Source organism: Corythoichthys intestinalis, chromosome 2, assembly GCF_030265065.1.
Source record: "Corythoichthys intestinalis isolate RoL2023-P3 chromosome 2, ASM3026506v1, whole genome shotgun sequence".
NCBI classification, from domain to species: domain Eukaryota; kingdom Metazoa; phylum Chordata; class Actinopteri; order Syngnathiformes; family Syngnathidae; genus Corythoichthys; species Corythoichthys intestinalis.
In genome coordinates, this window is record NC_080396.1 from 15,771,775 (window position 1) to 15,799,435 (window position 27,661).

The 27,661-nt window shown below is 41.2% G+C and overlaps 1 protein-coding gene across 1 annotated transcript in view; it reads left to right on the plus strand.

The window, feature by feature from the left end:
* LOC130912183 (nuclear pore membrane glycoprotein 210-like) overlaps positions 1-27,661 on the plus strand; it is a 57,303-nt gene that overhangs the window by 6,427 nt on the left and 23,215 nt on the right. Inside the window, exons 4-22 of the mRNA XM_057830070.1 lie at positions 2,090-2,245; positions 2,335-2,509; positions 4,519-4,664; positions 7,003-7,221; positions 9,601-9,774; positions 9,883-10,075; positions 11,599-11,705; positions 15,958-16,062; positions 16,335-16,436; positions 16,552-16,680; positions 17,955-18,082; positions 18,163-18,295; positions 18,378-18,440; positions 22,631-22,804; positions 24,010-24,090; positions 24,179-24,310; positions 26,806-26,964; positions 27,216-27,307; positions 27,400-27,574. Coding sequence (XP_057686053.1) covers positions 2,090-2,245; positions 2,335-2,509; positions 4,519-4,664; positions 7,003-7,221; positions 9,601-9,774; positions 9,883-10,075; positions 11,599-11,705; positions 15,958-16,062; positions 16,335-16,436; positions 16,552-16,680; positions 17,955-18,082; positions 18,163-18,295; positions 18,378-18,440; positions 22,631-22,804; positions 24,010-24,090; positions 24,179-24,310; positions 26,806-26,964; positions 27,216-27,307; positions 27,400-27,574 — 2,643 coding nt within the window. The remainder of the gene's footprint in view (positions 1-2,089; positions 2,246-2,334; positions 2,510-4,518; positions 4,665-7,002; positions 7,222-9,600; positions 9,775-9,882; positions 10,076-11,598; positions 11,706-15,957; positions 16,063-16,334; positions 16,437-16,551; positions 16,681-17,954; positions 18,083-18,162; positions 18,296-18,377; positions 18,441-22,630; positions 22,805-24,009; positions 24,091-24,178; positions 24,311-26,805; positions 26,965-27,215; positions 27,308-27,399; positions 27,575-27,661) is intronic.

Genomic DNA, 27,661 nt, shown 5'->3' on the forward strand with positions numbered 1-27,661 from the left:
CCATCAAAGTGAAGTCTAACTGTAACTGTAGTCTTAAAACAAATTGGAATAAGGAAAAACATTGCTGTAAAATAATGCAAACTGGTAAAACTTGAGAGTAACTGAGATCTGTCACGACAGAACATCACTTCAATGATATCTGGTGCCATCTAGCGTTATGAATGGGGAGAGTAGCTGACATCTGTCATGAAAGAACATCGCTTCAATGATATCTGGCGCCATCTAGCGTCGTGAATGGGTATAATGTCTAGACCGCGAATATAAGACGACCCCCTCTTTTTCAGTCTTATTTCAATGCAAAAAACACTGTCTTATATTCGGGCCAATACGGTACTTGGGTGGTTGCACACGTATAGCAGCCCAGCACCAGTCAATGTAAACGGTAAATTTAGCTGCTGTTGGCTGTGTGCTGTGGGCGGCGACGTCTTTGGAGAGCTCTTTTATGGGAAAAAGGCCACCTGCTGAGCCAGAAGAGGAGACTACAACCATGTCCATTCTGCATAATATTTGACTAAAAGCTAGCAAACGAGGCAACAAAAGCGCACAGAGAGCATCATACCTCAAGGCGAACCGTATTGCTAAAGCTAAGAATCTTTTCACGATTGGAGAAGATGCTCATGACCACGGATATTTGCCGACAAGTTTTAGGAGAGGCCGCTGTTAAAAAAAGGTTTGATTCAGTGTATGGTGAGTGACATTATCCCTGCACTTGATATTCGTTTTTAGCCTCGGCGTGTTATTATTTATTTACTTTCATTTTCTGCCACACATAACCGGTCCGTGAGAAAAAGGCCTACATTAAACCGGTCCGTGGTCAGTGGCGCCACCAGGGGGTGGCCAGGGGTGGCCACGGCCACCCCTATAAATTAGTTGGCCACCCCACTGGCCACCCCGCTTGCCAGTATATCGTTAAATTGTTATAGCATCAGTTATGCATTTCGTCCCAAATGAATGCATTTATTTTCTTTTTCTAAATGCAGGGCTGTCAAATTTACGCGTTAACGGGCGGTAATTAATTTTTTTAATCACGTGAAAATATTTATCGCAATTAACGCATTCGCGGTACGACTCACTCACGCATTGCCGCAAACAGCCTACAATGGCGCCGTTTTACTTATATACAGAGATAAGAGGCAGTGTCAAGTGAGTTGAGTAAATACAAGCATTCATTGGGGCCGTGCTTTTAATTGGCAAAAGCTTTGTCATCTTTCCCACAGTAACTATATTGTGGGAAGCGACGTGGGGACGAATGACAGGAGTTGATCTTTTTCTTAACACCCTGTAGTGTACCCAACGCAGAGAAAATATAGCATTTGCAGCCACCACACACAGTCATGGTTGCACCACTTCCCATCGTGCATTTGGGCAGAACAGTTAAGTCGCTACAGTATCATTTACTGAAAGCTCAACAAATAGACTAGATGGCAATATTTAGTCACAATATACGAAACAAACTCACATTTATCCTTTAAGAATCACAAGTCTTTCTATCCGTGGATCACGTTCACAGAAAGAATGTTAATAATGTTAATCCCATCTTGTGGATTTATTGTTATAATAAACAAATACAGTACTTTTGTACAGTATGTTGAATGTATATATCCGTCTTGTCTTATCTTTCCATTCCAACAATAATATACAGGAAAATATGGCATATTTTAGAGATGGTTTGAATTGCGATTAATTACAATTAATTAATTTTTAAGCTGTGATTAACTTGATTAAAAATTTTAATCGTTTGACAGCCCTAGTTAAATGTACACCTTATGCCTAATATATACATAACACAATAAAAACAGAATTGTTGTGAAACTCAAAATGTTGACTGAACAGTTATGGACTATGCACATTAAATCATTAGTAACATCAAATATTACACAATACACCAAAGTATATCAGTAGCCGTGTCCTTAAGTATTTCTGATAGTTTTCCCCTGACCTTTTTACTGCAATAATATAATGAAAACCTGAAACTATGGCTTTTAGTTTTGGCCACCCCAAGATTTTAAGTGGCCCCATCTGGCCACCCCTATGAAAAACTGCTCTACATTAGCATTATCTAACAGTTTGTCCTCAATGCTCTGGATAGGCAACAGGTGGCAGTGGAAATTACAGCTGGTCTTCCTCCAACGCTAGTGTGGCCACAGTGACTATCAAAGGTGTAATGACAACAGCTAGTAACATTGGTGTCAGCATAATTTGTGCTGATGATATGCATAACCCATTCAACTGTGGAGAGATGATGGTATCATGACACCGCCAATATTTCCATTAAATAAGAATTACTGTATGACGTATAAATGTATCAGCTATTTAAATGAATATATTATACAGGTATATGTTGTTGAACCTGTGGCACTGGTCTTTGCTCCATGCCAAGTGGAGGCACGAGTGGGCACGACTCTGGAATTACCGCTGAGGATGTTTGGACGACTGGAGAACAGGATGGAGCAAGTCATGATGAGTGACTGCTCCCACTATGACCTGCATGTTAATGAGTTACTTAAAGGCAAGTCTGCAAATGCATTCTGATGTTCCCAATTTTTTCATTCATTAATCATCCCATTTAGTCGAGAATGCCAGTGTGAGCTAAACTGTGCAAAATCATTTCAAATGGATTAAACCAAGGTCATTAGTAGATTATGTTGTTAGGGTATAGGTGCAATTGAATTCATTCATCATCCATTCCGCTTATCCTCAAGAGGGTCACAGGGGTGCTGGAGCCTATCGCAGCTAACTATGGGTGGTATCAATCAATCAATCAATCAACTTTACTTGTATAGCACATTTAAACAATCCGCCAAGGAGTCCAAAGTGCTTTACATACCATAAAACAGCAAAATAAGTTAACTTCCAGAGATAAAACAAACACATAAAATAAATATAAGACGAGGTCATAAACAGTCATTGCACATTAAAAGCTGAAGAAAAATAAAATGTTTTAAGGCGTGATTTAAAATCCGTAAGTGAAGGGGCCTGTCTAACAGTAAGTGGTAATTGGTTCCACAGCCTGGGTGCCATCACCGCAAATGCATGGTCACCCCTACGCTTCAGGATTGATCTTGGGACTAATAGAAGCAGGTGGTCAGCTGATCTGAGGGTTCTGATTGGACTGTAAGGTTGAAGCAGTTCTGACAGATATGGCGGCGCAAGATTATTCAAACATTTAAAAACTAATAATAATATCTTTAAATGTATTCGGTAATGTACTGGGAGCCAGTGAAGAGATGCTAAAATCGGGGTGATATGTTCGTGCCTGCGGGTTCTAGTTAGGAGTTGAGCAGCGGAGTTTTGTACAAGTTGCAGACGGGCCAGTGCAGCCTGACCGACGCCTGCATACAAAGAATAACCATAATCCAGCCGAGTTATGACAAAAGGATGCATCAATTTCTCCAAATCAGAGCGTGAAACAATAGATTTCACCTTAGCAATCTGGCGAAGCTGATAAAAAACGTCCCGTACAACACAAGAAATCTGCTTCTCAAATTTAAAATCAGAATCAAATTGGACCCCTAGATTTTTGACATAGTTCTTAAGAAACGGAAACAATGAACCAAGGTCAACATTCAGGGAGGCCTGGCTACTTGGTCTGAACACCATGACTTCAGTCTTTCGTCATCAAACTTAAAAAATTAGGTGAAAGCCACGACTTTATAGCGTTGAGGCATTCACTGAGATGACAGAAAGTGCCATTTTGTACCATTGGAAAATAAATCTGACAGTCATCAGCGTACAAATGAAATAAAACACCATGTTTCCTAAAAACAGAACCAAGAGGCAATAAATAAAACGAAAATAAAAGAGGGCCGAGAACAGATCCCTGGGGAACCCCGTGTGGAAGCGATGCCTTTTTGGACATGAAATTGCCCATTTTACAAAAAAACTCTAGTACAGCAGTAGGTCGGGTACAGCCTTTATCGGGAGCCTGCCAATCGCAGGGCACAAGGAGACAATCTTTCACGCACACATTCACATCAAGTGACAACTTGGAGTGATCAATCAGCCTACCATGTATGTTTTTGGGATATGAGAGGAAACTTTGAGTGCCAGCAGAAAACACACAGGCATGGGGAGAAAGTGCATACGCCACACAGGAAGTCCGGAGCCAGGCACTGAACCCTTGATCTCAGAACTGTAAGGCGGATGTGCTAATCACTCAGCCGACGTACAACTTATTGCCAATAATTATTGTTTTAAGAGTCTTTGAGGATAAGCATCCTTACCTGTGCTAATTAGTTAGTTTTGATCATTCAAACCAGAAACACTGATTGCATAGAATACATCATATTTGTGGTTTTGGTAGGATACATTTATGTTGCTTGTTTGACATTGCTTCTTTACAAGTTGTCCTTTTATTTTGTTTTTAAATTATTTTCTTTTTCCACATGTCTCATTGTTAAGTGGGAGAAAGGAACACTTTCACGAATTGGGAGATAATTAGTTTTTTGGAGAAATTACAGTTGTTTGTACAATTTGACCACTTCTATGTGTCCTAACACTTGTGTTTCTACATTGCAGATCGACTTGCTCCAGGCCAGGGCTACTGCAGTGGAGTAAGAGTCAAAGCCCTGGTTCCAGGTTACACCATACTCTCAGTCAGCTACACCCAAGGCAATGTTCACCTAAGTGCAAAGATCACAATTGCAGCTTATCTTCCACTCATTGTGAGTCTTAAAATATAATGTATTTTAAATGCTGTCAAATCTAATTATTTTCCTGTGGCCAGTTTTTGTTCATCAGCAATTCTGACTGCTGCAAGGCCTCTATGTACAGGGCCTAGAAAAGGTGGATTGGAACCATTTCCTCAAGCTCTTGTTTTAATTCTCTCTTATTCTAGCCTCAAAGACCAATTAGCCTACAGTATGTCCTCCAAAGTGGCTAAGCCACACGTGTATGCACCTGTACTTTCAAAATTCTATACATACAGCCTTGTCCTTCTAATTAAGGAAGAAATGGGATGACCAGTGACAGCTCAGATGCTCCATCATTGGGTTTCTTCCTGGCTCTATGCATTTCCAGAAGTGTGTCTCTACTGCATAGCAATGAGCATTTGTAGCAAAACACAAAATTCAACAGTATGACATATTGTATATTATTAATATAACATATATTACAAAATGCTATTTGGTGCAATTGGATGGCAACGAGTTCGGGGTGTACCCACCTTCTGTCCAAAGTTAGCTGGGACAGGCTCCAGTCCCCTGTGATCCTTATGGGTATAAGCAGTACAGAAAATAAATGACTGAAAGAATGAATACACTATTTGATTCTGCACTTGTTTCTTTAAACCAGGGGTCAGCAACCCTGGTCCTCGAGTGCCACTATCCAGCTTGTTTTCCATGTCTCCCTCCTTTGACACACCTGAATCAAATGATCAGCTCATCAGCAAGCTCTGCAGGAGCCTGATAACGATCATGATTATTTGATTCAGGTGTGTTAAAGGAGGGAGATGTGGAAAACAAGCTGGATAGTGGCACTCGAGGACCAGGGTTGCTGACCCCTGCTTTAAACTATTGCAGACATTCTAGAGATGTTAGTAGGATTAGTTATGCAGATATTATCCTAGCTCTATGCCGCTATTTTTTTCAGGGGAATTCTGTACTTTTAACTTGTAATATTTTGCTTGGAAAATAATACATGATAGAAACCACGGTGAAGTTGGCCCCCCATCAGACGGAAATTTATAAAGTAGAGAAAATAGGTATTTGAACACCCTGCTATTTTGCAAGTTATCCCATTTAGAAATAATGGAGGGGTCTGAAATTTTCATAGTAGGTGCATGTCCATTGTGAGAGAGATAATCTAAAAAGAAAAATCCACAAATCACAATGTATGATTTTTTTTAACGATTTATTTGTGTGATACAGATGCAAATAAGTATTTGAACACCTGAGAAAAAGAATGTTAATATTTGGTGCTGTAGCCTTTGTTTGCAATTATAGAGGATAAACGTTTATGTTTGCACACACTGCTGGAGGGATCTTGGCCCACCCATCAGTCAGGTTTCTGAGTTGTCGCTGAAAAACACGGAGTTTGAGCTCCCTCCAAAAGTTTTCTATTGGGTTTAGGTTTGGAGACTGACAAGGACATGCTAAAACCTTGTTACGCTTCTTATGGAGCCACTCCTTGGTTTTCCTGGCTGTGTGCTTAGGGTCATTGGCATGTTGGAAGACTCAGGCATTACCCATCTTCAATGCTCTGACTGAAGGATGGAGGTTGTTCCCCAAAATCTCACAATACAGGGCCCCAGTCATCCTCTCTTTAATACAGTGCACTTGTCCTATCCTATGCGCAGAAAAATACCTCCAAAGCATGATGGTACCACCCCCATGCTTCACAGTAGGAATGGTGTTCTTGAGATAGTACTCATCAATCTTTTTCCTCTAAACACAGTTAGTGGAATTGTGACCAAAAAGTTCTATTTTACTCTCATCTGACCACAAAACATGCTCCCATGACTCCTCTGCATCATCCAAATGGTCATAAGCAAACTTAAGATGGGCCTTGACATGCATGATTTCAAACCATGACGTCTAGTGTATTACTAACAGTAACCTTGGAAACGGTGATACCAGCATCATTGAGACCCTACGAAGTGATATCATACATGGGGCTCCACTCTGGTGTCTTTGGACAGCTCTTTGGTCTTGACAATGTTACAAGTTTGAGTCTTAGTGATAGTATGGTGTGGACAGGTGTCTTTATGCTGCCATCGACCTTAAACAAGTGCATCTGATTCAGGAAAATGCAGGAAGTGGAGGTGGACTTTTAATAGGCGGACTAACAGGTATTTCAGGGTCAGAATTCTAGCTGATAGACAGGTTTAAAAGAATTAAAAGAATTAATAAAAGAATTGTTAACATCTAAAAAACGATAGCACAAACGTAGCACAAACAAATGACATAATTATTCTATAAATTTGCGTCTGATGGGGGGCCAACTTCATGGAGGTCTGATACCACAACTAAAGGGAAATAATTACAGTCTACTTTTTTTTGGCAGGCAATTGACCCTGTGTCTGTGGCTGTAGTGACTCTGGGTTCCTCTAAAGACATGTTGTTTGAGGGGGGGCCTCGGCCCTGGGTTCTGGATCGCTCTAAATATTTCTGTGACTTGAAAGCAGAAAATGAAGAAAGTGTGAGCTTTGCACTGATCAGCCCATCATCCCATAAGTATGACCAGCACTTTGTCAGAGCAACCTGCAGGGCATTGGGAGAGCAGGTAATATCTCCATCCGTATTCAAAAAATAAGGATGTACTGTGCAATGTTATGTTATTACTCGCTTTGTTTGTTCACTTTCATTAACTGTTTGATTTATCTATGCACAACATTTATGTTGTATGGTAATTAATCACACTCCTGGTTTCCTGGTACTGGCATATCTAGTGGCCATTCTGCACCATTTATTTGTAAATATCACTACCCATAAAATGTATTTTTATAGTATAACAATTAAGGATAGAAGGAATTTATGTTGCCACATAATTTATTATCTTTTGGCGATATATATTGTCATATCGCCCAGGATTAAAAGACCACTGTCAAAAAGGGGGTGCACTCTCTGCTGGACTTACAGTGGGGCAAATAAGTATTTAGTCAACCACTAATTGTGCAAGTTCTCCCACTTGAAAATATTAGAGAGGCCTGTAATTGTCAACATGGGTAAACCTCAACCATGAGAGACAGAATGTGGAAGAAAAAAAAACAAAAAAATCACATTGTTTGATTTAAAAAAAAAAATATTTGCAAATAATGGTGGAAAATAAATATTTGGTCAATACCAAAATTCCATCTCAATACTTTGTGATGTACCCTTTGTTGGCAATAACGGAGGCCAAACGTTTTCTGTAACTCTTCACAAGCTTTTCACACACTGTTGCTGGTATTTTGGCCCATTCCTCCATGCAGATCTCCTCTAGAGCAGTGATGTTTTGGGTCTGTCGTTGGGCAACACGCACTTTCAACTCCCTCCCAAGATTTTCTATGGGGTTGAGATCTGGAGACTGGCCAGGCCACTCCAGGACCTTGAAATGCTTCTTACGAAGCCACTCCTTTGTTGCCCTGGTTGTGTGTTTGGGGTCATTGTCATGCTGAAAGACCCAGCCACGTCTCATCTTCAATGGCCTTACTGATGGAAGGAGATTTTCACTCAAAATCTCTCGATACATGGCGCCATTCATTCTTTCCTTTACACAGATCAGTCGTCCTGGTCCCTTTGCAGAAAAACAGCCCCAAAGCATGATGTTTCCACCCCCATGCTTCACAGTGGGTATGGTGTTCTTCAGATGCAATTCAGTATTCTTTCTCCTCCAAACACAAGTACCTGTGTTTCTACCAAAAGTTCTATTTTGGTTTCATCTATCCATAACACATTCTCCTAGTCCTCTTCTGGATCATCCAAATGCTCTCTAGCGAACCGCAGACGGGCCTGGACATGTACTTTCTTCAGCAGGGGGGCACGTCTGGCAGTGCAGGATTTGAGTCCCTGGCGGCGCATTGTGTTACTTATAGTAGCCTTTGTTACTGTGGTCCCAGCTCTCTGTAGGTCATTCACTAGGTCCCCCCGTGTGGTTCTGGAATTTTTGCTCACCGTTCTTGTTATCATTTTGACGCCACGGGGTGAGATCTTGTATGGAGCCCCAGATTGAGGGAGATTATCAGTGGTCTTGTATGTCTTCCATTTTCTAATAATTGCTCCCACGGTTGATTTCTTTACACCAAGCGTTTTTCCCTATTGAAGATTCAGTCTTCCCAGCCTGGTGCAGGTCTACAATTTTGTCTCTGGTGTCCTTAGACAGCTCTTTCATCTTGGCCATAGTGTTTGGAGTGTGACTGACGGAGGTTGTGGACAGGTGTCTTTTATACTGATAATGAGTTAAAACAGGTGCCATTAATACAGGTAACGAGTGGAGCCTCGTTAGACCTCGTTAGAAGAAGTTAGACCTCTTTGATAGCCAGAAATCTTGCTTGTTTGTAGGTGACCAAATACTTATTTTCCACTCTAATTTGGAAATAAATTCGTTAAAAATCAAACAATGTGATTTTCCTTTTTTTCCCCACATTCTGTCTCTCATGGTTGAGGTTTACCCATGTTGACAATTACAGGCCTCTCTAATCTTTTCAAGTAGGAGAACTTGCACAATTGGTGGTTGACTAAATACTTATTTGCCCCACTGTAGACGCACGAGACGAGAGGTGAGTGGCAGGTTTAACCCAGGTTTACCAAACTGAAGACTGTTTAGCAGCTTCCTAATGCTTCTTAAACAAGAATCATACACTGGCACAAGACAAGGAACAAGTGGGGCATATAAGGAAGAGGGCCAATGATAGAGCCGTGTGGGCACTTTGGTAAGTAGGCAAGGCAAGACAAGGCTGACAAAGTGTATTCAAAGTAATTGAGGAACCTACCAAAATAAAACAGAACATGTACACTAATATAAATCAACGCCGCTGATGGGAGCGTGTAACAACTGCAATCCATGAGAATTAGTATGTTTATTATACTGAACTGTGCTGATTCCATAGAAAGAAGTGTATTATCCATGCTAAACCATTGTCCTGAGTTATGAGCTTCATATTGGACCGTCATTGTTCTGCAGATGCTGGAGGTGATGATGAGTAACAAGGCCAGTGTGACCAACCCTTATCCTGCCATCGAACGGGCATCTGTAAAGTTTGTTTGCACTACTCCGTCACGCCTCACCCTGGTTCCAGTGTACACCATCCCACAGCTGGATATACCCTGCCCCTTGCTGCAGCAGAACAAAAATGTGGTGCATATGTTATTTCCTTTTTATTGATTTTGAAATAACCTCAGTATGCTTATGTTAGAATGCAAGAATGTCAACATGTATTGATGATCATTGTGTGTTGTTTTTAAGGTTCCAGTTTCAATTCACCGCAACACAGTCTTGGAACTTGCAGTTTTTGATCAACAAGGGCGCAAATTTGACAACTTCACTTCTCTGCGGATAGTTTGGGAATCAACCAAAGTTTCCTTGGCCAGTTTCGAGTCTACTCCACCCACGACCCTCCAACTATTTCAGGATGAAAACAAGCAGATGAAACTACATGGTAAACATTATGTTTTAAATGTGGTGTTTGCTAGGGTGACCAAACGTCCTCTTTTGCCCGGACAAGTCCTCTTATTATGTGCTCTCCGGAGCGTCCGGCCGGGTTTCATAAATTCATGAAAATGTCCGGTTTTTATGATTTTTCATGGGACCAATTTGAAGATAATCCCTCCAGCCGCTAGGAGGCAGCGCCTGCCTGCGTTGATGTGGCTCCGGCTAGTAGGAGTGGGAGAAGGAGTAGATATTCTTTTTGTTTTTTTGTTGGCACTTTACCCTTTGTTTCATGGGGAATTACCACCATTTGATGACGGTTGACAGTTTGGCGAGAGATCAGACTACAGTAAGGAGTTTTAAGATGTGGCTCCATACACCTTTTTGTAAATTTCTCTCCTGTTAATGTCGATCACGTGTATTCTGTATATTGTGTTATATGTGTACACAGAGATGCAGTATATTGTATTAGTCTTGTATTAATTGTTCTGTGTTCGTGTATTTGGTTGAATGTTAGTATTATATTTTAAGTAGGAGCGCCTGCCCAGTTAACAGTTTTTTACGATAAATACGTATATAATGGCAACTGTTAACTTCTGTCGGAGATTTGCACTGGCGTAATCTGTAAAATCCCGTTTGGTGTCGCATCGTTGCACTACCGATGATTGTAAACTTTTATAGCAAAGTTTAATTTTGCCTCGGGTCCCAGTTCTCACTAGTAGGGTAGCTATCAGCGCGCTCAGCCGCGCTAGGCATTATGGGCGATGTAGTTTTGAACTGCTGCGTTTGGAAACATGCTGGTTGAATAGTGTGTCAGTTTATTTAGGTTATTGTTTGCGTACATCTAGAACATTGAATGAGAATAAAAATTGAGTGGGAATAACAATTTGTCAATGAGAATTGTCGTGATAGTAATTTATGAAAAAGTTGAGTTGACACTTAGCCTACTGTGTGTGCGTATTGACTGGACTACATTTCCATGGGTCTGCATTATAATTTAAAAAAAAAATCATTATTCGTTTTTTTTTAAGGTTTGATTATTATTATTTTTAGGAAGAATAAAGCCTGTTGAGTAACCATTTAAGTAAAAAAAAAAATCCATATAGTGTATAATATATACTATATGGCAATAGGCCTATGTTGTTGTTTTTTTGTTTTGTTTTGTTTTTTAAATAAAACTGAATTTTTCTATCCAGACGGAGGAGGCACACTTTAAATATAGTAAAGTGATAGAGGCATCTTTGAGTGAACTTCGAGTAAAATTCAAGTATCTTGAGGCCGGGCCGGGTGTCCTCTTTTTTGGAAATCAAAATATGGTCACCCTAGTGTTTGCTATATTTTTAGTCATTCCCTCTGGGAAAGCTGGCAGTTTGCAATTAAAGTAGATTTAACGTCCATCACAATCAAATGCAGCAAAGTCATTTTGAGAGTTCATTGAAATTGAAGACTCTTAATTTAATTTCTCTTATTCTTGGAGTAACAGTATTGATAGGTTTTTATGTAGCAATTCCTTATCTTTGTCAACTGTGACAGGACGGAAGACGGTTGTTGTCCATCATCAGACAGGGATTGCTTTCATCACTGCGGCAGTACAGGATTATCAATTTTCCCATATCGAAACAGCCAAAATTATTCGTCGAGTAAGTGTCACATTTTTTTCTGATATTTGATGTTTTTTTCACTCCTTGCTATGACACTAACCTGTTGACCTACATGTGGGGTAATTAAAGATGATTAAACTCTCTTCAGTACGTATCTACTACAGATAAGACAATTAAAATTCTTAAAGCTGTAAGTGTTGGATTTTCACTTTAAAGTAGACTTTTATTATGAAGCTTCCATTTAATGCTGTCTATCGCAATATAATCTGCAGATGGACAATGAAAATGCATACATATTTATGCTGGTTGTAAATACGCCGTGAATGTCTTAGGAAAGAACTGAATTGAAGATACCAGGACAATTGAGTTTCTCTCCTGTCAACCAATCACCACCAGGTGATGAATTGGCTCCGATGGTGGAGAAGGATGCTGATCTGACCCGGCACACCCAAATGTTTTGTGAGAGTCTGCTGGGAACTGCTAATGGAGTCCCATGTCAGAAGGAGCTTCAAATCCCATCTCCTGCATACAGTGGGGCAAATAAGTATTTAGTCAACCACTAATTGTGCAAGTTCTCCACTTGAAAAGATTAGCCAGGCCTGTAATTGTCAACATCGGTAAACCTCAACCATGAGAGACAGAATGTGGAAAAAAAAAAACAGAAAATCACATTGTTTGATTTTCAAAGAATTTCCAAATTAGAGTGGAAAATAAGTCTTTGGTCACCAACAAACAAGCAAGATTTCTGGCTGTCAAAGAGGTCTAACTTCTTCTAACGAGGTCTAACGAGGCTCCACTCGTTACCTGTATTATGGCACCTGTTTTAACTCATTATCGGTATAAAAGACACCTATTATTATTATTATTATTATTACCTGTCCACAATCTCAGTCAGTCACACTCCAAACTCCACTATGGCCAAGACCAAAGAGCTGTCGAAGGACACCAGAGACAAAATTGTAGACCTGCACCAGGCTGGGAAGAATGAATCTGCAATAGGTAAAACGCTTGGTGTGAAGAAATCAAATGTGGGAGCAATTATTAGAAAATGGACGACAAACAAGACCACTGATAATCTCTCGCGATCTGAGGCTCCATGCAAGATCTCACCCCGTGGCATCAAAATGATAACAAGAACGGTAAGCAAAAATCCCAGAACCACAGTAACAAAGGCTACTATCAGTAACACAATGCGCCGCCAGGGACTCAAATCCTGCACTGCCAGACGTGTCCCTCTGCTGAAGAAAGTACACGTTCAGGCCCGGCTGCGGTTCACTAAAGAGCATTTGGATGATCCAGAAGAGGACTGGGAGAATGTGTTATGGTCAGATAAACCCAAAATAGAACTTTTTGGTAGAAACACAGGTTCTCATGTTTGGAAGAGAAAGAATACTGATTTGCTTCTGAAGAACACCATACCCACTGTGAAGCATGGGGGTGGAAACAGCATGCTTTTGGGCTGTTTTTCTGCAAAGGGACCAGGACGACTGATTTGTGTAAAGGAAAGAATGAATGGGGCCATGTATCGAGAGATTTTGAGTGAAAATCTCCTTCCATCAGCAAGGGCATTGAAGATGAGACGTGGCTGGCTCTTTCAGCATGACAATGATCCCAAACACACAGCCAGGCCAACAAAGGAGTGGCTTCGTAAGAAGCATTTCAAGGTCCTGGAGTGGCCTAGCCAGTCTCCAGATCTCATCCCCATAGAAAATCTGTGGAGGGAGTTGAAAGTCCGTGTTGCCCAGCGACAGCCCCAAAACATCACTGCTCTAAAGGAGATCTGCATGGAGGAATGGGCCAAAATACCAGCAACAGTGTGTGAAAAGCTTGTGAAGAGTTACAGAAAACGTTTGGCCTCCGTTATTGCCAACAAAGGGTACATCGCAATGTATTGAGATGAACTTTTGGTATTGACCAAATACTTATTTTCCACCATGATTTGCAAATAAATTCTTTAAAAATCAAACAATGTGATTTTCTGTTTTTTTTTCCACATTCTGTCTTTCATGGTTGAGGTTTACCCATGTTGACAGTTACAGGCCTCTCTAATATTTTCAAGTGGGAGAACTTGCACAATTAGTGGTTGACTAAATACTTATTTGCCCCACTGTAGCTTCGCTCATGTGAATGGTAAATGGACATGGACAGTACTTATATAGCGCATTTATCTGCATGGTTACCATGCCCAAAGCGCTTACCATTAGCACACATTTACCCGTTCACGCACACATTCACACACCAATGGGGCATGTCCAGGGAGAGACGGGAGACATTGAGTCTGAACGAACGATGTTCCGTATCTCTATTGCTGAGGCGACCGACAAGGAGCTGCAGCTGTAAGGTGGTTGGTGGCTATTTTGACGGCAATCCCAGAACCCGCTGGTGGACATCAGTGGTAAGAAATGCCACAAGCTGATGAAGGTGTCCTATGTGGCCTTTCTGGCACCGGCTGGGCAAGCGACGCACGACCCTGGTGGTCACTGATGCAAAAACCCAGGAGTGTGAGGAGTTTGGCGAGGCCATGGAGACTTCCGGACGGCTTCAATGAAATTTTGGTCCACCATACGGTGTCTCAGGAGGGGAAAGCAGTGCACCACCAACACTGTGTATAGTTAGGATGTGGTGCTGCTGACCTCGACTCGGGATGTTGTTAGTTGGTTGGCTAAATACTTTAAAGACCCCATCAGCTCCACCGACCTGCCTTCCATAGAGGAAGTCGAGTCTGAGGACTCTGAGCCAGGCTCTTCCTTTCTGGTGTTGAGGTCATTGAGGTGGTTAAAATGCCCGTCTATTGCCCAGGGGTGAATAAAATCCAGCCAGAGTTTTTAAATGCTCTGGATATTGTAGGGTTATCTTGGTTGGCACGCCTCTGCAACATCGCATAGACATCAGGGATAGTGCCTCTGGATTGGCAGACTGGGGTAGTGGTCCCCTTTTTCAAAACGGGAGACCGGTGGGTGTGTTCGAATTGGAGGCGAATCTCACTCCTCAGCCTCTCTGGGAAGGTCTGTTCAAGGGTACTGAAAAGCAGGTTCTGTCGGGAAGTCAAATCTCAGATTCAGGGGCAATAGTGTGGGTTTTGTTCTGGCCCTGAAATAGTGGATCAGCGTTATATCATTAACAGGGTTCTCGGGGGTCATGGTAGTTCGCCCAACCAGTCACATGTGTCTTGTTGACTTGAAGGTGTTCAACCATGTCCCTTGGGGAGTCCTGTGGGGGTGCTCTAGAAGTACAGTGTACTGAAACCACTGATACCGGCAGTCTGGTCCCTGAATGACCGTTGTCAAGCGTTTGGTCCGCATAGGCAGTAGCAAGTCGGATCCATTTCCATTGAGGGTTAGACTCCTCCAAGTCAGTGATTCTGTTCATAACCTTTATGGACAGAATATCTAGGCGCAGCCGAAGTGTTGAGGGGCTCCGATTTGGAGACCTCAGTATTGTATTTCTGCTTTTTACAGAAGATGTAGTTCTGTTGGCTCCATCAGGCCGCCATCTTCAATTCTCACTGGAGTGGTGCACTACCGGCAGCAGTCGGAATGAGAATCAGCACCTCCAAATCTGAGACCATGGTCCTTTGATGGAAAAAGGTGGAATGACCTCTATGGGATGGGATCCTTCCCCAAGTGAAGGAGTCTATCTCGGGATCATGTTCACGGGTGAGGGAAAAATGGCAAGGGGGAAGAATAGGATCAGTGCGGCGTCTACAGTGATGAGGACTTTGCATCGTGCATCGTGGGGAAGGAGCTGAGCCAAAAGCTTTCTATTTACCGGTGGGGTCTACGTTCCGACCCCCACCTATGGTCACTAGCTGTAGGTTATGACTGAAAAAATAAGGTCAAGGATACAAGCAGCTGAAATGTGTTTCTTCCAAAGGGTCTTCAGGCTCTCTCTTAGAGATTGGGTGAGTTGCTCGGTCATCTGGGAGGGACTCGTAGTACAGTCGCTTCTCCTCTCTATCAAGAGGAGCCAGATGAGGTGGCTGTGGCATCTGATTAGGATGCCTCCTGGACGCTTCCCTATGTCCCACTGGGAGGAGGGTGTGGGGCCGACCCAGGACATGCTGGGGAGACAAGGTCACATCCCTGCTGGCCTGGGAACACCTTGGGATGCTCTCAGAAGACCTGGATGAAGTGGTTGGGGGGAGGGGATGTCTGGTCATCCATGCTGAAGCTGCTGCACCCGTGACCTGATCTCGGATAAGCATGACAAAATTAATGGATGGATGTTTTCGACTGCAGACATACATGTAAATTTCTGGTCCATATTTATTCTGTTCTGTTCTTTCGGCTAGGATGAAGTAGTCCACCCTGTTTCAGCAACATTGGAACTCATATTAATTGAAGATGTGAATGTTTTTCCTGACACATTAACCATATACAACCACCCAGATGTGCGGGTAAGAGATTAGTTTTCATTATACTGCTCACTGTGCTCGGTGAAAACCCACTCGCTCATGACAAAGACCTTTCTGTCACGTTTAGTGCATCGATAACAGCAACTGAACTACATAAAAGGATTTTAATGTGCTATTATGGTTAGGTTCCCTTTGAAGTGTCCAGCACAGCATGCTTAATCATAAAAGTGAGAGTGTATTGCGCTATGAATTAGCTTTAACCCATATCAATTTGGATTAAGGCGAAAAGCTTTTTTACTTGTTTTTTCTTGCAGGTTACTCTCACCCTGCAAGAAGGTTCAGGACACTTTTTTGTCAACACCAGTGTCAAAGATATCACAAATGTGGTACTGGAGGACACAAAAAGAGCAGTCCAGGTATGTAGGAGCAAGTGAAATGTTATTTGAATGACTGAGAAAGTGATGGTTTCAAGGAACAGCAGACTAATGAATGCTTACCCTACTAATTTGGATATATCCTCTGAATTTCCAGATTGCCCCCATCCAGGCAGGGGTGGTACAAGTGATGATTCATGAGCTCTGTTTGGCATTACCATCAACAGCCAAAGCCACAGTGCATGTTTCTGACATTCTAGAGGTGAATTTGAGGGTCATCGACAAGGTCAGTATCGAATTTGATAATCATTATACTCAATGGTTGGTGCTGGAACCTGGACTTGATGAGAGAGGTTTTACTTGTGACACATGGAAGGTGAATGGACACGAAGAAAGACCATAAGCTTGAGACTGACAGAGCTGGGGTTCAAAATGGCAGTAACTTCATAGGGACTGATGAAACATGGTGACAGCTGTTTAGACAGCACTCTGAAGGAGAGGTTTTAAGTATTGAGCAAGACCTTCTGCCCAACTAGAGAGGTGGATGTGGTGCCGATTGGTGTGTGCTTAGGAGCGAGCTGTTGTCCAAATCCTCTGGCACTGACTGGACCGAGCATTTGCTTTCCTGTAATGGAAATCAGGGACATACCTGAGGAAGCGCTTTGCAGCGTGTTATACAGTAGTTTCAGAACCGATCTTACACGGTGAGAATGACAGTTTTACCTTTGGAAGGCAAGCGACCGGTGACACGGTCCAGGGCTATGTGTCATGTATGATGTCCAGGAACAGGAAGTGGCCCAAGACCGCAGCTGGGGTTGGTGGTGGTCTTATTCCAGACGTTCAATGTGGAAGCCTCCACAAAAGCTCTCACATCCCCATCCATTTAGGGGCACCAGGTTCCAAAGGTCAGTCCAGATGACAAACGGTTGTTCTGCCCCTTTCTGGAGCTGGCGCCATTCCTCCAATTGTCAAGAGCTTCTTATCCCCAATGCTTTAAAGGCTCTCTGCCATCGAGAGCCAGCAGGAAAAGAAGGCACAAGGGTGTACCTTCCTCAGAACGCTCGAATAGAACAGTGCCCACTCCCAGGCATCCATCTCGACTATGAACTGCAAAGCCAGGTCTGGGTGACACAGGACGGGGCCGGAACTGAATCAATTTTTTTTGTCCCGCTCAGATGGAATGAGAAATTTATGAAATGAATGGAATGAAAATGGAATTAAAAACAGTTGGATGTAGAAACTGACTGAGTAGAGTTGTTGTTCTGATGACGAAATGATGAGTATCCTGCTGATGGTAATTGCTTGCGCATGGTCCCAGCTCCCTTTGTCTGTTCAAGCATTTATATACTCCCCCAAAACACACACACACACACAAGAGAGGAAAGGCAGGGCTAAAGATGCAGAGGCAGGCACCCTAACAGGCACTCAATATTTTTATTCCGTCTACGTGCTGAATTTCTGGTATTAATGGAACTTGGTCTTAACATTCTTTGGTCTGCTCCTACAATGAACTTAATTGCTTAGTTCCCAAATGACCTACTGAATTTGTCTCGCCTTCAGATGGAAATTGGTAAATCTGTAAGATGTTATGTCAGAGTGTTGGATGATAACAAGAAACCATTCCCAGTCAGCTATTTCCAATTAATGAAGTTGAACGTGAAGGCAGCGTCTTCAATAGTCAACACAATGTAAGTGATATGAAACTTGATATGTTGTTGTGTTTGTTGAAAATATGCAACCCTTGACAGTTTGAATATCCCATTTTCAGACCACTAGCAGATTGCACAGAACACAGTGCAGTTTACCAAATAAAAGGTGTTTCTTTGGGCCAGACAACTTTGTCAGCTGTGGTCGTGGATAAAACGGGGAGAATATTTTCATCTGCCCCTCAACAAATTGAGGTATTTTGTTTGTTACGTGCGAGGTATTTTGTTTGTTACGCGCATCATGATAACCATTGCTAACACATTCAAACTGTCACAGGTATTTATACCCTTTCAACTGATGCCCAGGAAAATGACTCTGCTGATTGGAGCAATGATGCAGGTGTGTGTGTTTACCGAATCTATCGATGCTTACTGTGACTGCTGACAGCCGCTGTCCAATTTGCCAGAACAGTACATTTGTCTCGCGGTCTGTCTTCCAATAGAAGAGCTTTGCAAGGATTTCTCTTGAAAGCTGCCCTAGCCTGACTGCATTCATTTCCAGCTCCTCTTTCAGTGCACTGTTGAGCTCATAAACAAGCAAAAGTTTGCAACAGCACACTATAAACAAGTTTCCTGAGCGAAATACGGGCGCCGCCATCTTGGAAAATGTCTGCCTCGCACTTCCGGTCTGGTTGACGTTAGCAGTGTATTGACGACGATAAAACTACGAAATCAAGCTAGAGCAACCCATGGAATCTTGAAAAATTGATTCAACATGACCTAGATGACCCGTAGATGAGATTGGATGATAGTTCGTATCACTTCGTTGATCATTCGTGGAAAAAATTATAACAACCTGTCAGCCTGTGTTGACGTGGGGTATAGATTGATACTACGGCCATTAGAGTGACCAAAATGAGGTGAAATTACAAATTATATTACATTTGCCGAATTCAGAAGGGCTGACACGGATTTTTTTGTTACAAGGAAATGTTACAAGGTTATGTACATATGATATAAACACAAATAGTATGTCATATTTTTATTGCAGGCATTGACCACAATAAAACATTTGGACATGATTCCATTTCTTGTTTTATTTAAAACGATTGGTGCACGTGCAAAACAGGTCAATAAATCACATTTATAAATACGTTGCAAAAATAGCATTCGAGAGCTCCAGAGCCTCGTCAACTTCTACCCGACATCACGGAGGCCCTCGGTGGCATTCAGTTGGGCTTTTCTCCCGTCCTGGGTAATTCCAGCTCCAATAGCATATATTAAAGATGCTGCCGTTCACAAGTTCGTAGTTGGATCACGGCGATCTCAGCGAACCACTGTATGTCCCAATCCCTGCCTCTCTAACGGCCTCTCCCGGGATTCGAGCTATCCATCATCAAAGCGGAACGCACGTAGTTCGATATATGTCCGTCAACGTATTAGTCAACTTGTCTTCCCTTTGTCTAACAGCGTTTTCCAGCTGTAAACAAACAAATAAAAACTTGTAACACTTGGATTTATGCGTTGCATTCCAACACGATTAGCAAAAGACGGCTAGCAGCAGTAGCAGAAGCCAGTTGTAATAAAAATGATTTAACTCCGTAATTACAATCATCATTGTAATATCAATAGCAAAGGCAACAAGTCGTTTCATGCGCCAGATTTTAGGTTTCGTATTTTTGGAGCACATACCTTCCATAACAGCGGAGGGCATGGCTGCAGGAGCGCCCAGGGTTGGACATCTCCCTCCCTCCCTCCCTCCCTCCGCTATTACGAGTACGAGCACCCATGGTTTGGAAAACGACATGGTACGAAGCATTGAGGCCTTGGCTTGGTTCTACATCTGCTTACATGAAAATAACATTCCTGGGATCGTGTATAAAGACCTTCCAACTTCGACTCCACCGCCATTGACTTCAGTGGTAAACAGTGTTGTTAATAACGGCGTTACAATATAACGGCGTTACTATCGGCGTTATTTTTTTCAGTAGTGGGTAATCTAATTAATTACTTTTCTCATCTTGGCAACGCCGTTACCGTGACTGAGGACGGAAAGGCATGCGTTACTATGCGTTATTATATTGGTTGAAAAGTCTGAGGGAGACGGACTCACCAAGACGACAGAGCAGAGCAGGAGTGGGGAGGAGGCAAGAAAGTTGTGACGCCGAGCAAACGCGATGCTAGGTAGCTCCAATAATACCTGTTGTAGCCGATAGCCAACAAACTACGCCTGCATGTTATGGTAGATATGGTAGACATGGTAGATATCACATATATATAGATATAACTAGATGCGAAATGACAGACACGGCACTAGATGCGCTAGTAAACAGCCGCCATCTTAAAGCAGTAGACTTTTTAGGACGGCTCTGTTGTAGAGAACCTTCCTAAGTAACTTTTTATCTAAAATACTTCTAAATCGGCAAAATCTTGACTTGAATCCATCTTTAAATGATGAAACAGTTTTAAAACTTTCACATGTCGAAAGTAGAGAGAAGGGAACTAATGCAATAATGGGAGCAATTTTAACAACTTTTAACGGTTGATTCAGGGTAAAAGGTAAATTAGGGTAAAGAATTGGGCTCGGGCCAATTGTACCAAAAACCTTTTAAAACTTCACATAGTGTGGCCAATGTTTTTTTTTTTTTTTTTTTTTTTTTGAGGGGAAAAAAAAGTAAAAAAGTAATTATCACCAATTACTTTGCCAAGTAACTAATTACTCTTACATTCAGGTAATTGAGTTACTAACGCAATTACTTTTTGGGAGAGGTAATTTGTAACTATAATTAATTACTTTTTTTCAGTAAGATTAACAACACTGGTGGTAAACAGTCGGAAACGGAAGTTGTAAGCCTACTTAAGGAAGTAGAGCGGAAGTGCCTTGGAAACTTGTCTATAGGCTGAAGGGTGTGCGCGCATGCCCTCTCCTGACCAATTTGTAACCTACAGGCTAAATCCTAAACAAAAGAAGGCTGCCTTCCACTGGCTCACTCCTAACTACTTTATGAATCCGCAATTAATTAATCAGCCCAGATAAAATATTTTGATAAGAATCGGGCTCCGAGGATTTATAGATACTAGACCATGCTAAATAGTGACCAGATTTTAAGACAATCCGTTCACGAATAACAAAGAAGGACTTCAAAGTTTATGTTTACAAGAACACAAACAACAACAATAACTACTTCAGTAGCGACCTGACAGAGCTTAAGCCTATAAGAAGCACTTGTAATTAATTACGGTGCTGTCCAACATTACATTGGGTAGTGTGCCCAAGTGAAAGTTTATAGGAAGGTAAATTAATTGATTTTTGCTTCAATTACCGTATTGGCCCGAATATAAGATGGTGTTTTTTGCATTGAAATAAGACTGAAAAAGTGGGGGTCGTCTTATATTTGAGGTCTAGATACCCATTCACGACGCTAGATGGCGCCAGATATCATTGAAGTGATGTTCTGTCATGACAGATCTCAGCTACGTACTCTCACGTTTAACCAGTTTGCAGTATTTTATTGCAATGTTTTTCCTTATTCAGATTTGTTTCAAGACTACAGTTACAGTTAGACTTCACTTAAATGGTTCATGCAGTTATTGCAATTTTGTGGTTTATTTACATTTCAAAAACCAGAAGCCATTCATTTACGAATGTGATTGCACTTTAGTTTACATATTTAAATGTTCAGATATTAAGATTTGATTGAGGCAAAATTACATGCTTTTTCTCTCAAATATATTGTTATAATAATTTGTTTCAGATGTACTGTAATTATTTTCTGTATAAAAATTAATTTGGTGTTCAAAGAGTCTTTTTTTCAAACTTGAGTCTTGAAAAACAGGGGGTTGTTTTATAATCAGGGCCGTCTTATATTTGGGCCAATACGGTATATCACAATAAAGTTAATAACCATAAAAGCTGATTTATGCTTCTACGTAGTAATCAGGGCTGTCTTATATTCGTGCCAATACGGTATATCACAATAAAGTTAATAACCATAAAGGCTGATTTATGCTTCTACGTAGCTGTGACGGCGGACCTACGCCGTTAACGCAGACCCGATTTACAACCCTACGCCATAGCCTGACGTGCACCTCCAAAAAGTCCTAACTACGTGTCATGTCAACGCGTCTGACATGTGCGTCGAAGGACTGTGATTGGTCCGCTCAAAATGTTGTTTCCAGTTCAGCACAGCAACACCGCCGCTTTCAAACATTCGCAAACGTCTTCTGTCTCGCCTACGCTTCAACATTTGTATTAAAAATTGATTAGCTGCCCCTGCAAATACACACATTCCATTGCTGTAAATGACCGGAGGAAAACGAAAGGAATTAAACAAGAATCCCCCAAAACTGTACAAAGACAAAGCCACACCACTCTAGTGGCATGGCGATGAATAACAGAGCAATGCGTTCCCGTGACGCAGAACTTCGAAGGTGCAATGACAGCGTAGGGTTTACACCATCGCTCCGCCGCCACCGGAACGGAGAAGTATAAATCAGCCCTTACTTCTCTGAAATACTTTGGCTATAGTGTTACATTCTCTTTATGAGATGTCTAGAACTAATTTTTCTTTTAAACTTTTTTTTATCTAGATCACTTCTGAGGGTGGCCCTCAGTCCAATATTCTCTTTTCAATCTCCAGTGAAGCCATTGCTTCTGTCAACGGCATTGGTCAGGTCAAGGGTAGGACCATTGGTAGTGTCACTGTAACGGGACTCATTCAAGCTGTCGATGCAGAAACTGGAAAGACGGTTGTTGTGTGGGAGGTAAAGAACCATCATAGGCGGAGTTTGACTTGGGGGAGGGGGGGGCACAACATGTTGATGACCCCAAAACACAGTGTCAGCAATAAAATTAACTTACAAGAATATTTATAATAATGAGTTGAAAATGAGCATTTTTTTGTTTCCCATCATTCTTGAGGGGAATTCTAAATCAGGCTGCTTAGGACAGCTATACTTTTCACCAAAATCGTCATCTATTGAATATGGTGTCGTGCCAGTGTAGTTACCCCAGTCAAAAATTGTATCACCTGGGCGGAGCTATATGGAAGTAGATTTGTGTCTTCATTATTCGATCAAAAAAAAAAGTTGCTTAAAAGAAAGTTCAATGAAAATATATATTTTCAATAAAAAAGTCACTTCAATCAAAAAAAAAAAGTGTTTGAAAGCAAAAATAAATTTGAAACAAAAAAAAAAAGCATTTGAAAGCTATTTTTCTTTGGAATGTTTTTTTTTTCCATTGAAGTACATTTTTTTTTTGTTGAAACAACTTTTTTGATTGAAGTAATGTTGTTTTATGTTTGGACCACATTTGGCTAGGATATTTGTGTCTTTATTATTCAATCAAAAAATAAGTTGCTTCAAACAAAAAATCTATATTTTCAAAAGAAAAATCACTTCATTCAAAAAACGAAAAATTTCAATCATAGAAAAAAAGTTTTTGAATGCGAAAAAATATTTGAGACCAAATATTTGCATTTGAACACTTAATTTTTCATTTAAAAAATTTCTTTGATTTTAGCAATCCATTTTGTGTGACATTTGTGTCTAAATCATTCAATCCCCAAAAAGTTGCTTCAATCAAAAAAAAATATTTTCAAACAAAGAAAAAAATCATTTGAAAAATAAAATTGCCATCCCTATTTTTTTCTTTTTAAATAATATGCAAAGCAAATGACGGTCTAAGGTGCTCGTCACATGATCTGTTCGAAAAATCATTTTGACCCATTATAAAAATATAGTTTTTTGTTCATTTCATTTATTTTTTGTTGTTTGTTTTATTGCTTTACAAGTTTTTTTATATACGTATATAGGAAAGTCAATTACATGCATTGACACTTTTCTGCCACCAGGACCTGGACCCCTTGGCCTCCCCTTAAACTCCGCTTATGTAAAGACCATGATGAGATGTTGGAAGTCAATTTTTTGTTTAACAGATGCAATTTCAAATTCAGTTCTTCTGTCTTCAGGATCAAGTAGAAGTTGAAGTTGTGCGTTTGACTTCCATTCGAATTAGGGCACCCATTACATGCATAAGGAAGGGAGCGCAGGTACTTTGGGAATGTACATTTTTTTTTAAAATCCACAACTATATGATTGTTTTTTCCACCATATTTTTAATCTCATTACCTTCTGTAGATGCCTGTGTATGTTATGGGTTTGACTAACAGTCAGACGCCTTTCACGTTCGCTAATGCTGTACCTCAACTAACCTTCCACTGGTCCACCACTAAAACAGACATCATCGATGTTCAGTCAAGACACACGATGGTATGCCTCGCTAAAATATCCTTAGACAGAGTTGTCCCTTTGATAAGATTGTTTTTCGACATGCTATTCTTGCATATTTAGCACAGCAGTATCTACCTGTCGCAGCCTTTTATCTGTTTTTGCCTTTTATTATTATTTTTTTATATATATTTTTTTAATCTGAGTGTCCTATTGGTCTGAACAGTTTTAATGATCATTCATTGTGGGAATTGTTGTGCATGCAATTAACATTTATGCTTTCCTTATACAGTGGGGCAAATAAGTATTTAGTCAACCACTAATTGTGCAAGTTCTCCCACTTGTAAATATTAGAGAGGCCTGTAATTGTCAACATGAGTGAACCTCAACCATGAGAGACAGAATGTGGAGGAAAAAAAAAAAAAAAAACAGAAAATCACATTGTTTGATTTTTAAAGAATTTATTTGCAAATCATGGTGGAAAATAAGTATTTGGTCAGTACCAAACGTTCATCTCAATACTTTGTTATGTACCCTTTTTTGGCAATAACGGAGGCCAAACGTTTTCTGTAACTCTTCACAAGCTTTTCACACACTGTTGCTGGTATTTTGGCACATTCGTCCATGCAGATCTCCTCTTGAGCAGTAATGTTTTGGGGCTGTGGTTGGGCAACACGGACTTTCAACTCCCTCTACAGATTTTCCATGGGGTTGAGATCTGGGGATTGGCTTGGCCACTCCAGGACCTTGAAATGCTTCTTACGAAGCCACTCCTTTGTTGCCCTGGCTGTGTGTTTGGGATCATTGTCATGCTGAAAGACCCAGCCACGCCTCATCTTCAACGCCCTTGCTGATGGAAGGAGATTTTCACTCAAAATCTCTCGATACATGGCCCCATTCATTCTTTCCTTTACACAGCTCAGTCGTCCTGGTCCCTTTGCAGAAAAACAGCCCCAAATCATGATGTTTCCCACCCAATGCTTCACAGTGGGTATGGTGTTCTTCGGATGCAATTCAGTATTCTTTCTCCTCCAAACACGCGAACCTGTGTTTCTACCAGAAAGTTCTATTTTGGTATCATCCGATCATACCACATTCTCCAATTCCTCTTCTGGATCATCCAAATGCTCTCTAGCGAACCGCAGACGGGCCTGCAAGTGTACTTTCTTCAGCAGGGGGACATGTCTGGCAGACTAGGTCCCCCCGTGTGGTTCTGGGATTTTTGCTCACCGTTCTTGTTATCATTTTGACGCCACGGGGTGAGATCTTGCATGGAGTCCTAGATCGAGGGAGATTATCAGTGGTCTTGTATGTCTTCCATTTTTTAATAATTGCTCCCACAGTTGATTTCTTTACACCAGGCGTTTTACCTATTACAGATTCTGTCTTCCCAGCCTGGTGCAGGTCTGCAATTTTGTCTCTGGTGTCCTTCGACAGCTCTTTGGTCTTGGCCATAGTGGAGTTTGGAGTGTGACTGACCGGGATTGTGGACAGGTGTCTTTTATACCGATAATGAGTTAAAACAGGTGCCATTAATACAGGTAACGAGTGAAGCCTCGTTAGACCTCGTTAGAAGAAGTTAGACCTCTTTGACAGCCAGAAATCTTGCTTGTTTGTTGGTGACCAAATACTTATTTTACACTCTAATTTGGAAATAAATTCTTTAAAAATCAAACAATGTAATTTTCAGTTGTTTTTTTTTTTCTCCACATTTTGTTTCTCATGGTTGAGGTTTACCCATGTTGACAATTACAGGCCTCTCTAATCTTTTCAAGTAGGAGAACTTGGACACTTGGTGGTTGACTAAATACTTATTTGCCCCACTGCAGTTAGTTACCAGATAGGATAACCTCTGTCTAGTTAGCATTTCCTTTGTTCTGGGCCATTTGGCCCCGATGTAGTCTCCTCAATGTTCTATGTTGCTTTCCTGTCCCCTCCCATCCTCTTCTTTGCCCCCGAATAAAGAAGGCTGCTCTCATAGCAGCTGGGGGGAGCAGCTACCAAGCTCCACAAAAGCTACATCGACTTCCTGCGTGTTCTTTTTATCCAAACTAGGTTTACATAAACCTAGCTTCAAATTTAACATTCATCTTGCCTCCTTTATTAGGGGAAAGCAGCGAACAGGAATGGGTAATGGGGGGACAGAAGAAAAGACGGAAATAGAGACAGAAGAAGCACAAACAGCAACAAGAAATACATTGAACGCCTACACTAACTATAAATATGTTGTTGCTATCGTTAGCTTGTTGTATTTCCGGTTGACACCATGTGGGGGATAAGATGCCCAAGGAGAGAGAGGAGGGAGTAGTTGGGGTTGGGGGGCAGAAAGATAAGTGATTGGCAGGGATGGAGTGTACACAAATCAGCCATGTGGCATAGAACCCAGTATTTGTGTGAATCCCTTGTGAGTGTGAGTATGCTGGCATCTGATTCTATGCTGTCTGATCTCTAATCCTGACACCGCGTTTTACAACTTGAGTGTGTCTAATTGCACCTAGCCATGCGTGAATCCCTTTTTTCCCTTTTTTATCTCTTAGGCTAATATAGAGCTCAACTCTGAACACAATTTCAGCATGATGGTGATTGGTCAAACAAGAGGGCGGACGGGGCTCAATGTCATCCTCAAAGTTTCTGACCTCAGTGCCGGTCAACTTACTGGTAATCTTGCAGAACTCAAAGATGAGATCCAAATCGAGGTAAAAGTCTAAAACTTGGCTTGAATTTGTAATTCACTTCAATATGAACTAATTGCTGTGAATCCATGATTAAAACATGAGAGGCTGCATAGCAGTAACCTTGCTGCTCTTTGAAATATCTAATATCATTGGATACCTGAAATATGCTTTGCGAGGGAAAGACAAATGTACCCGGTGGATAACTTGTTCAGAAATGTGAAAGGATAAAGTTAGCTTATAATGTTATTTTCAAAATGCATATTTTGATCAAGGTCTTAGAGAACCTACACATGCTTCATCCCACCATCAAGACCAGAGAGATACTCATGGCTCCAAACTCAGTCCTAAAACTCCAAACAAGTGGGTGAGTTCTACTTACAAGTTAAGTCTTGTTTCCTAATTAAGTACTGAAGTAAATGTATCTGGAATTTTTTTTTTTTTTTTTATGTGAACAAGGCATGGCGCGGGTATATTCTCGTACCAGATACTGGATGGAACTGACCTGGCTGCTGTCGTGAAAGTCGACGATAAGGGTCTGCTCTTCTCGGGCCCACTCACTGGCAGTTCGTCACTGCTTGTTACCTCACAGGATTCCTTTGGTGTCAATCAAACTCTCATCATTACAGTAAAGGTTAGGCAGTTTTTTTTTTTTTTTTTTTGTAAATTACAGGCTGAAGGTGTCGAGTAGTGATTGCTGTTTTTCTTGTGGACACATATT